We start from the raw sequence: 11,919 nt of genomic DNA, 5'->3' as shown, positions 1-11,919 counted from the left end.
GGCTGGTGCCTCGCACCGGCCTGCGCTGACCCCCGGCCGCTGACCGTGGGGTCGGGGGCAAAGACGGCAGATCCGCTGTGCAGTTAATAAATCCTGCTTTTAGGTCAGTGTAATTCACCTAAAGGGTACGCTCAGCACGCACTCATCTGTGTAGTAAGTACGGAAACTGCCCGGTCTCTCCGGTGTTTGTGATATTACAGGATCTGCATCAAGCCTTGACACCTGTCCTGCATGCCCGGCTGGAGTGCGGGGCTACGGTGTGATCTCAGCCGTGTTTGAAAAATGGTTGGATATATCTGCTGTTGCAGTTCAGTGGCAAAATCAGATTGGTTTACAACGGGTAAATGTAATTGCATCTTCATGGAGGGTACCCCTGTTTTTGCAGGTGTACTGAAAAAAGTGGTTATGTTAAAATTATTAATTGGTATAGTAGTGAGAAGGATCCTGGTTTTACCAGGATGCAAAAATCTCCTTACATAAGGAATGCTTTTTTCTCAGCAGTGTAAACTACCTGTTCATGGCTTTTGGTCTGTAGCTATAACATCAGATAAGCAACAGTAAGAAAAATTCAGAGTTTATTGGTTGGGGTGCAGAGCGGGTGAGAAACCTGCTGATGATAACAGGTACCTTGCAATACCCACAAAAATTATCTTCAGAAGTGCTCAGGAGTGTTTCTACTGTTGTAAAAGTGAGAGCTCCACAGAGAATTATGCACATCTTCCACAGATGAGCCAGAGACAGGAATTAGCAAGGAGCGGAAAAGCATCTGGGTAGCTAATGCTACAACATGTTTATTTTTTAATCACTGTTTTAATTTTTTTCTTGGGCCCCAAACTCTCCTCCTTAATTACTTGTGCTTTCTGGGAAGCAGGTACATTTTTTTCTGTATCTCAGTAGGTCACTTCCACCTACTGAGGTGCAGAAAAAAATGTACCTGCTTCCCAGAAACCACAAATGTTGATCTTCAGTGATCACTGTTGCAAGAAGGCCTCCACCATTTAGACCTAGGCTGCACTTTTTTCTCTGTGCTTGTGGAGCTCTTGTGAACAAGATAACAGTCATTAGTATAAGCAGTAGTGGTGTGCTAACAAATGCATAATCAGGAAAGAAGTGGTCCTTCCATGCTTTCCATGCCCAACAGAACGGGCAGGAGAGTGAAGAGAAGCAAATGGTATATGCTTCGCCTGTTCCACATCACAGTTATGCCCAGTGGTATTTTCTGCACATTTTTCAACCTGTCCAGCAGGCCCTACATACATGAGTGGCAGCTGTCTGCATTACAGACTTTGCAGCATCAGACAGATGATGGCCTCATGATAGATATTTATGAGCTTCCAAGGACAGATCATTTTTCTCACTATCAAAGTGTCTTTGACATTAATGTATCTCTGAAGGAAGTGCAGCACAAACATGGCATCACTGCCCTGGGAAAGCAGTGTTTTCCGTCCAGTTCAAGAGCCATTGCAGATCATTGTGGTTGAACAATAATGAATGATGGGCATTTTACTCTCTCCAGTAAGTGCTGACATACTCTATCCAGTTTATAAATGAATTCATTTTTGGAATGAGTTAGATTTTCATTCACTGACTGCATAGTCCTCAGCAGTTCAGTTCTTGCATTTGTTACAACCAGTTGATCTTGTAATTAAAATACTATAAATTCTGGGGGGAGGGGACAGAACCCAAGAAACACAGAGGTGCCCCTGATATGCTTGGCCTGGGTTTATCTGCCAGCAGTGTTTCAAATTAAAAATTTTTGCAGTGTGGAGCAGATTGTACTAAAAGATGGAGGAACAATGAATAACATTCTTTATTGTCTGTCTTAATTCATTAAGGGAGACCATGAGATTTGATGCAAAGTTACTTGAGATTATTTTTTTACAAAATGAGCTAGAAGACAGAATACTGTAGTTATGGTATAGTCTGCACTGCACTTTCAGTGTACCCCAGAGTCCTCTGGAAAATTGCAGTGTTTTGTGTATTTTGATATGAGACTGGAATTGTGTTAGGTTTATTTGTTGTTGTTTGGACGATGACATCTCATTTTCTATTTCTTTTTTTTTTTAATATATAAATTGAAGAAACTCCTTATTCCAGCTGGCTAAATTTCTGCATCATTTTTCCAGTGGGAGGACTGTGTCAGAACTTCATTGATTTGATAGTTAGTAATCAAATTTCTGACTTGAAATTTATTCATGACCACTTCATACCTACTTCTACTTCTGCTAATATTGTCCATTAGCGTATATAGTTCTTTTATTTCTCTAGACTTTACCTCTCCTAATGTATTCATAGAAAGCAATCTTATCCTGGCTAAGGATTTTGCTAAACTGAATAAACGAATAAATTTTAGCTTCTTTTCACAAAACATATTTTCCTGTTCTTCATTTTTGTTTTGTTTTGTTGTTGTTGTTGTTGTTGTTGTTTGGTTGGGGGGGGTTTACATCTACTTCAGTTTGAGTTCATCTTTCTTTACCTGAGCTTGCAGCATGGTACTCAGCCTTCTTGCTGGGGTTTTGTACAACTATTTTTACTTGCTTCTGCTGGGAATACTTTGTTTCTTGCATCCCAGACCTGCAAACAATGTTTTCAAGTCTTTATGCTGTTTGACTCGATTGTAATGTGATAGAGTCTCTTCCTGTCTGTTTTTATTTTTATCAACAACTTCCACATTATTGGAGAATATTTCTTTTAATTAGTCCCTCTTGATAAGGTCTTGCTGTTGTCTGCTGTTAAATTGCATGCATCAGTACCCACTTAAGGTCATCCAGTTCTTTTTGTATGATGTTTCAATCCTTTTCTGCATATATAATGTTACTTGGTGTTACTGGGAAATTTTGTTAGCATACTTTTTTTGGTATAAGGTTAATTAAGGAAAATTCAAAAGCTTTGATCAAAGACTCCTTCTTTAGGAACTCCATTATTAACCTTCTTCTGATTTGATAGCTTTCCATTCAGCATAACCCACTGTTGTTATCTCTGCCATCTACATATTTGGTTCCTTTCCCATCTTTTCCATCTTAACTGATATGGCACAGTATCAAAAGTCCATACCCCATATGTTACAGTATAAAGAGTCCCTATAAACTTGCTGCATTTCCTTTAGCTGGAAGAATTAGTTGTCTTGTCAAAGAAGATGTCGAGTAAGTTTGGCACAATCTACCTCTGGTGAACCCATGTGATAATTTCTTTGACGATCATCTGTTTTCTTCTTTGTCTTTGAATTTTCAAGAAAGAATAATTATTTTCAGTAGCATGCTGACTTTTGATCAGATTTATAGGCCTGACATATTCCTGATTGCTTTTTTCTCCTTGTAAATATAGGCACTATGTTTGCTTTTTTCCACTTTTGAGTTTATAGATTATTAAAAATCCTTTCCACTGGATCTTTGATCTCCTGTGCCCATTCTTTCAGAACACTGGGGTGAAAGTGATCCAAACACTGCTTTGTGAATACATTTTCAGTTCCTAGTTTCTGTTTCCAGCGAAGTCATTTGTTCTGTATTTTAGTGAGCTTTTGCAAGTTTGTTTTTTACATTTGGGTAAAGGTACTAAAGGTATGCTCAGAGTCACAGAATGGTTGAGGTTGGAAGGGACTTCTGGAGATCATCTGGTCCAACCTCCCTACTCAAGCAGGGCCATCTAGACCTGGTTGCCCAGGACCATATCCAGTTAGCTTTTGAATATCTCTAAGGCTGGAGACTCCACAACCTCTCTGGGCAGCCTGTGCCAGTGCTTGGTCACCCTCACAGTGAAAGTGTTTCCTGATGTTCAGAGGGAACCTCCAGTTTTTCAGTTTGTGCCCATTGCCTCTGGTCCTGTCACTGGGCACCACTGAAAAGAACCTGGCTCTGTCCTCTGTGCACCCTCCCTTCAGGTATTTACATACATTGAGGAGATCCTCCAAGCCTTCTCTTCTCTAGGCTGAACAGTCCCAGCTCTCTCAGCCTTTCCTTATGTGTGAAGTGCTTCTTCCTTCAGGTTCACCCAGACCATTGTTGGAACCTAATTCCAGAAAGTCTTCCTGACTCTTGCCAGCTATATGGTTCTGGTGGAAGGATTGGAGCTGACTTTTGTTGTTTTCCATTTTAATGCTGTGTTAGCATTTTTTCTGACTGAATACTGGGTGGACTAAAGATATAGTGCTCTCATTTTATACATATGCATGAAATAAAGCTAGTTATGAATATACAGTTCTGTCAAAACCACAATTCACTTGTTATTCTGATGAGCTGGTTCTGAGGCTGCACTTTGCCTGAAGTGTGGGGGCTGTTGCCAGAAGAGGTGTTCAGGCTTCACTCCTCTTTTCTGGCTTATTCCCATCCTTTTCTTTATGCTGGCACCTGGATTTATGGGTGGTGCTGTCACCTGGCTCAGGAGAGTGATTAGAATATAAACTAACCTGGCAAAGAAAGAAATTTAAAAAAAGGATTTTATTTTGTTTACAATCAGGTCAGTTCCTTGTTCCATCTCACCCTTTGTCTGTGTAAATATTACCATTAGTGTTCTAAAATGGTACTGCAGCTTTCGCCTGCACCCACTGGTAATGGCAGGTTAAATTGACCATGTAAATGCAGCCCGGGAGATATCTCTGTTGCAAATTGCAGTGTACTCTGGACTAGTGACAGGTGGACTATTATGGATATTTTGCTTCTCAGCATTCTGCTAAGAGGAAGGGGAGGACAGGTTGTGCTCCTTTTCATCACATGACTGCGAGGCAGGTGATACTGGAGAGGGAATAAAAAGCCTGCTGGCTTTAAACTGTGTAAAGAAGAGTTGGTTGTTGTGGAGGCCAAGTAAACTCATCAAGCATTTTTGGATAACACTAACATTGTATCTGAGAGGATAGAGAAAAGTATTATATGGGCTATATGGTATGTGAACCCATATTATCTTTATTATTTTTAATAGAAAATTTGAAGACAAAAGTACGTGATCATCCATAGTAAATTCTGAGGTCTGTTGATCCAAAATTTAAAAAATTCTCCTCTGCATTAATTACTCTGGAGTCGTGTTTGCAGGAGGGTTAATACTGCAGTACTGCTCTCACTACTTCAAGTCATGAATCAACTTCCTTGAGATACTTGCTTTAAAAAAAAATCTTACTGTACTTTTAGTCTTTATAATGTGCCTGGTTTGTTTCTTGGATGCTTTTTACTTCAGTAAAGATGTTAGCTTACAGTGTGTTGTTATTAGGAGTCAGAATTAACATGATTCATAATAGATAAACAAATTAATTCTTTGGAGCTGGTGTTTTAAAGAGTTTTCCAAAACATTTCAGAAGTACTCCACTAGTTTACCAGTCAGATGCATTAATTTCATTAATTTAGTTTTTAACGTAAGTAAAGGGTAAAATCTGTGAGTTGTTAGTAACTGGTATAAAACAAACCAGTTTTCCTATATCAGCCTAGTTCAATGTCCTGCATCATCAGTGACTTCCCACCCAAAGCTCCAGGTACAGAGTCTGGCCATCCCGTTACTCTGTCTTCCAGGGAATGTAACATTTACCACTTTCAGTTTTTCAGGAATTTTTCATCTCTGTCCTTGTCAGAAAGGTCCTGCTCAGCTTTTCACCTCTATTTGCAGGTCTGCTTTTGAATGGGTGAAGACATAATCCAGAGCTCCCAATAAGTTTCAGAGCTTTGTCTAGTATGTAGTATTTCTTTCTCAGACTTTTCCACAGTGACATGTGAAACTACCTGCTGAAAATGCAAAGGAATGAGCTTTCCCGTGTCACAGATCCAGTGATACGGAACCGTACACAGGCTATAAAACTTTCCTAACTCTTCAGGACACGTAGGTGCACGCAGAATTAGCTATATATTGTGCTTCAGAAAATATCTGGGAACAGTAATAGATTAATGGCTTCAGAGTAGTTCTTGGAGCTTCCTTCTAAATCAGATGATCCAGTAGCGCTGGAGAAACCAAGGTCTACGCTCCTGTGGCAGTCAAAGCAGAGTAGGAAATCTAAGTGACTGTTTCACTGCCTTGAAGTCGTTGTCTAATATTAGCCCTGTCAGCACCTGGCTCTTTGTCAGTCTGAGCCCGGGAGGAGCGGGTTACCAGCCAGAAGAATATGACCAAGGCTTTTAAATACTGTTGCTTGGAAAGTCTTGTTAATGGCTGCATATAAGATCAATGTGCAGTAATTCTTGCAAGCAGTATCTTTTTAAAAGCCTTTTTCAGCCTGTCATCCTTGCCTCCCTTCCCCCAGTTAGAAAGCCACATTAGTCAGGAGAAATCGTATGGTCCTGGGAAGTTTCAGACGGCATCCACTGATGCCGTCAGGAAAATGCTACTGGGCAGGGGCACAGCTGCAATTACACTGACAGCTGCATCTCATCCTGGGCTCGGGTCATCCTGGAGGGACAAGCAGAAAGAAACAGGGAGGCGGGCGAGATTCTGTCAGATGCATGGGAGCAGTACCGAAAAGAAAAATGGAATGCCCTTTTCCAGGAGACAAAGATCGCCCTGTCTGTGAGTGTTACCTCAACTCTTCAGATCTGTGCTTTGAGAGAGGGGGGAGTTTTCAGTACTGTTTATTTTGTTCTGAGTTTAGCCACCTGTTCAGCATATCTTAGCCTTTGCTTTGTGGTAGAAATGTTTATTTTATCTTCTTTTTAGCTGATAATTCATAACTTGTAGTTATTTTGGAGGTGGTTTAAGCTCCCACAGTTTTTTAGGCATATTGGAAACCTCAGCTTTCGAAAAACATAGCCATATTTTAAGAAGAAATCTTTAAACCTCTTATTTTGTGCAATGGCATTAAATATCACTTTTAAGGTTAATCTGCTCCATTAGCTATGGTTGGAAACTAGAGCAGGGTTTTACTAGATAGTAAATTTTATCGTAGTAAAGAACATTGGATGTGGGAAGCCCCTGTCTCTAAGGGAGAAATCCTGAGTCATTTACCTCATGATGCATCAGCAAAAAGAATTTGGGTGTGGCTTTGATTTTCAGCTACAATTGTAACAAGACTATGAAAGCCAACAGTGTCTTCATCTGATTTGTGATTACAAACGTTTTTCTCAGAATATACACAAAATGCCTCCCATGTTCAAGTACAGTATCTGTGCTTGCAAGGCTGCAATAGATGTGAGTATTTGCGTAGATATCTATCAAAAGTAAGTTCTTTTCTGAAGCTAGGGAATTCTCTACCGTAACAACCTTTCCATCACATAGCAGTAAGCAATGTTTGGTTGTCTTTTAATGTCTGGCTTGGTTTTGATTTTTTTAATTTATTTTTACTGTAGGCTTAGAGTTGCAAATTCAATGTTTAGTCTTCAGTTTAGGTGATTTTTTTTCTAAACAAGTCAGTGCTGTATGGCAAGTGGCATTAAAATAAGCATTGGGAAGGGGTTAAAGAGCAAAACTAATTTAGCAGACTGTTGTTTAATCCTTCTTTATATATCTTGGGTTTATAATGAGACTCAACCTCTTTCAACAATGAAAAAAAGGAGAGTTGTAATTAAACATATGTGTGTGAGTGAAATAATTTTTAATAGTATGGATCTGAAATAAATATTCTCAGGGAGTTGTGAATGAGGAGGAGAGGATTTTCTTTCTGATTCTGAAAACTGGAGCTTATATAAGCCTATACTATACTATAAATGTCTAGTTACAACTAAATGGCTTTGCAGTATGACTGACTGTAGTGAGTTAGAAGAGTCATAGAAAGATAAGTGTTTTTTTGGTTGTCAGTCTCTGCTGAGTCCCCAGAAAACCCTAAATCTTAAAATTTTCAAAAAGTATATTCTTACTCAGTACATCGACTGCTTCTGACTACCTTACTTCACTTATTAAGAAGATTTTCCATCTATAATCTATATGATGTACATAAAAGAATAATGGTATTTTGTCTTCTGTCTGTCCTGGAACTGTTTTCCACTTCCAGCACGCATTTTGGACAAGTAGCATAACAAAAAAATGCCCTGACTGTGAATGTAATGCCTGTCTCTTGTGTCTAGGTGGTCTCAGAAAGTGAGACTTAGAAGAAACTTCAGAAATAAATCCAGCATATTGCTGAAAAACCCTGTCTTGATATCCTCACTTACTTTAGACAATATTTCACATCAGTAACTGGTAGTATCATAGTAACATAGCAATAAGCTGAATTATTAATTATTTTTTTCTTCTCTACTTTGTTAATTATTCATTACTGTGCCATTCTACAAGAGACAACTGGAAATAAATAAATGAACCTACCTGTCACACATGAGTAATACTAACTCTCTCCTAGTTATTGTCTTAAGTTGAGGGCAGTTGAAAGTAAAGATTCAAAAATGGAAATAGATTCTTCTATAATAATACGATGCTGTATTAATAAGAAGATGAGATTTTATATTTTAAATTTCCTTTCCATGCCGTTCACTGAAACAACTTTGCTGTCCCTTTAACTTGCATTCTAACATAAAAGCTTTCTCTCAAGTCTAAATTATATTTTTAAAAAATTACAATCTGTTACTGCTTGCAAAGATAAATTTTCTGATATGTCCTGAATTTCTTAAACTAAAAGTGTAGTATCTATAATATAATCAGAAATGTAAAATCAGTTGTTTGGTTTTTTTTTAAAATGTTTGACTGTTGAGTAAAGGAATGCATGAATTTTGAGCAAAGAAAATAAGGAAGAAAAAAGGCAAAACTCTCCTATTTTCCCCAGCGAAAAAGTAAGGGGTTTTAATATTATCATGGCATTTGCAGGTGGAAACAGCTGAGCCTGATAGTGCAGATGAATGACAGTGTGGATTGAAACCAAGGAAGGTTTCTCACAGTTAGAAGTGCATGTGCAGGAATGTGTGCATATCTGTGATGTTTTTATGGGAAAGAAGGTATTTAGGAGTGAGAGGTTTGGGTAAGGATGTAAGCTAGAAATTCAGAGCTATAATTTGTGAGACATCAGACACATTATGAGGTTTAATTATTATTTTTAAAGCTTTGTGATGATTAAAAATGCTTTATAAGCATTAAGTCTAATACTTCTGCTTCGTATTGAAGCAAGAGTATATAGAATAGGATATTTTAATGGTGTCATATGGCAATTCTGTATGGATAATTATTAATTTTTTGATTCTTTGATAATATTGGAACTTTGTGTGAATGTTCCCATACAAAAAATCTACTCTTCAATATTTAAAATTCCTTTACTGAATTTTCTAGCCATTACTTACCTATGTTGTGGGAGAAATTTTCTATAGACAGTTGGAGACATCTTCAGTGAATTATACAGACCACACAACTGTACAAGTGACAGATTTGTCAGTATCATTTAAAGTTGGGCAGTATCTAGGACATGAAATATAATAAATAAATAAATAGCATGTGTTTTTATCTTAGCATAGGCCAATATATGTGTGCCATCAGTGACGTTTCTAATAGAAGAGGAGTGTAATCTTCAAATTTTCTGAGCAAAATGTAAAGCTGAGTGTGCTACACAAGAGACCTCGCTCTTAATGAAAGAATTTTATGATTGGTTCATTAAGGTTCTTAATAATCTAACTTCACAAGGGCCTCAACCCACTTCTTATTTAGTGCTTTCCTTACCCACAGTCTTACATGCTACTAATGGATTCAGAAAGGGAGACAATGGTGATTTTTCTTATAACCGATTTTAGTCACAGCGTAGTTCTTGGTCATTTAAGTTAGTAAAAAATTAGGTTTTCCACTGTGCATTTAAATTCCACTAATAATGTTTTAGAAAAGAATGGGAAAGAGAAAGCATGTGGAGTGAGAGATGTGTTAGAGGAGGGTTGTCATAGCCTGAGTACTTTCTGAAAAACTGAAAGATAAGAACCCTTATCTACTTGAAGGCATGTGATAAACTTTCAAGTTAAATTTTAATCAGTTATCATTTGCTAACTAAATTATCAGAAAACTGATTTCCAGTTCTGAGCAGTGATAAAAAATTTCAGATCTACCCATAATGAGACCCTGTAAAAGCCTTCAAAAAGTTATTCAGAAGGAATTTATGTAAAACCTAGCAAGGTGCCTGTATGTATTCCACTTTGATTACAAGAACAAATAAAATGATTCATCTTAGCTAGGGGCTAAAGTTTCATTAACATTTGGAGAGATGGTGTATTTTTGACTATTTCTGTAGAGTAGAAAATGTAGTAATAACGGTTAGATGGAAGGTGTTGATGTTGCCAAATACCCAGTAAGAAGGAAGAGTTGGACATTCTTACATATATGCAATATTCCACTTACTAAATGTAGCATTGAGGGTTTTAGCTAATTCTCTGTCTCCTGTGGACAGTCTCTGTTCTGTCTCCTTCATCCATTTTTATGAGGAAATGGAACCATTCTAAACAGCATTAGACTGATTTTCTTGATCAGCTTTTAGACCTCAAAGCAAGGTGCACCCTGAGATACTAGTGGAGAAACTCCTTGGTATATTTTGCCAGCTGTCTGTATGTAGGTGAGTAACAATAAAATACAAGAATAGTCATGTGTCAAATGGTGGCTGGGCTTGCTTGTGACAGCTGTGGTCAACATAATGATCGAAATGATGGACAGGTCTGCCAGGAGCTTAGATGTGATTTCCTTGGATTTTTGAATAAAACATTCTCTGTTCACCCACTGTTTTCTCTATGCATCTTCATCTAAACAGGGAAAATTCTGTCTGGTTCTGACTGAAACCCTCATGTTACCCTAAAGCCTCTCATGTGGGGGTGTTCAGGTTATTCCAGATATGCTGGCAGTGTGCAGCCTAGCTCTGCGCAAAAACCATTTTAAGAAGACAAGATTATACATATCTATTCATATTCTGAGTTTTGTCCTGAAGTTATTAAGCGAATTTAACAGTGTCTTAAATAAGATACGTATTTTAGTCTGTTATGTTTTCCATTTTAATTAAGTAATTCTGGTAAAGTGACATGTTCTACTTAGAGAGAAACATACCTTCTTTCCAGCCAGTCCAGAACAGCACATAGTTTAATTAGAGTTACATGCATTTGAAAAGGTACTCAAACATGGAGGAAGGATACTTGGAAAAAAGATAGGATTGAGTTGTCACACTGGAAAAATTCGCACAAGGAAATGAATCATTAACCTACCTTAGCATTTTGCACAGTCCTCGTCATTGTGGGTGAGGGAGATTTTCTATATCTGTTGGTACGAGTGTTTGAGTTTCAGGTAATGACTGGACACTGAATCTGTTGTAACTCAAGCAGAGCATGCAAAAGTATGAATTTGCATGCTTTAACTAGGTAAGAGTGATCAAAATAGCCCTTTGATAATTGGGTTTAAAAATATCCCTAGATAACAAGTTAATGTTGATAAAATTTTTCAGAGGTCAAAATGAATCCCTAACTAACTGGGCTATGTAAGACTGATTGATTGCTGAGAGTTTTTCTTAAAAACAAAGTCTCTTTACATGTCCTGAGTAGGAATGGAGTTAGCATAAATATCCTTTCCATCAAATCTGCCCTTGGTCATAGAATCATTGAGTGGTTTGGGTTGGAAGGGACCTTTAAAGGTCATCTAGTCCAGTCCCCTGCAGTGAGCATGAACAATAGATATTTCCATGTATGTAGTCATAAAAAGAAAAATAAGTTAAGTAAATCTAGATATCTAATGCAGATGACAACAAGAAATTTCAGTCTATATAGATAAATATCCAAAGATATAGAAATGCACTCTCTGGCAATCAGAATTCCATACTTTATCTAAGAAATTTTATTAAGGACTATTTGTAAATTAGTAGTTTTGCCAGCGGCTTAAAAATTTGTGGGGGGTTTTTTTGTGGGGAGTGGGGTGTTTGCTCATTTGTTTTTTAAATAACTGTGATACTCCTTTGCCAGATGTGCTAGTACCATCCTTGGAGAGAGCAGAAGCCTTTTTTCTAATTTATTCTTCCATTTCTGTAAAACATCCTGTCAGTACCTAACCAGGTTACACAGAGGCTTAATTTATTTAAGTTTG

General features: G+C 37.7%; 1 protein-coding gene across 1 annotated transcript in view; it reads left to right on the top strand.

The window, feature by feature from the left end:
• Positions 1 to 10,123: 10,123 nt before the first annotated feature.
• Positions 10,124 to 11,919, top strand: part of LOC104530711 (vezatin-like) — a gene marked incomplete at its 3' end in the record, with an annotated part of 21,288 nt that continues 19,492 nt past the window's right edge. The window contains exon 1 of the mRNA XM_029086849.1: positions 10,124 to 10,153. Coding sequence (XP_028942682.1) covers positions 10,124 to 10,153 — 30 coding nt within the window. The remainder of the gene's footprint in view (positions 10,154 to 11,919) is intronic.

This window comes from Antrostomus carolinensis, unplaced genomic scaffold, assembly GCF_000700745.2.
Source record: "Antrostomus carolinensis isolate BGI_N321 unplaced genomic scaffold, ASM70074v2 scaffold18069, whole genome shotgun sequence".
In the NCBI taxonomy this organism is placed as follows: Eukaryota; Metazoa; Chordata; class Aves; order Caprimulgiformes; family Caprimulgidae; genus Antrostomus; species Antrostomus carolinensis.
Note: the sequence above shows the minus strand (reverse complement) of the source record. Positions and strands in the feature narration are given on the sequence as shown.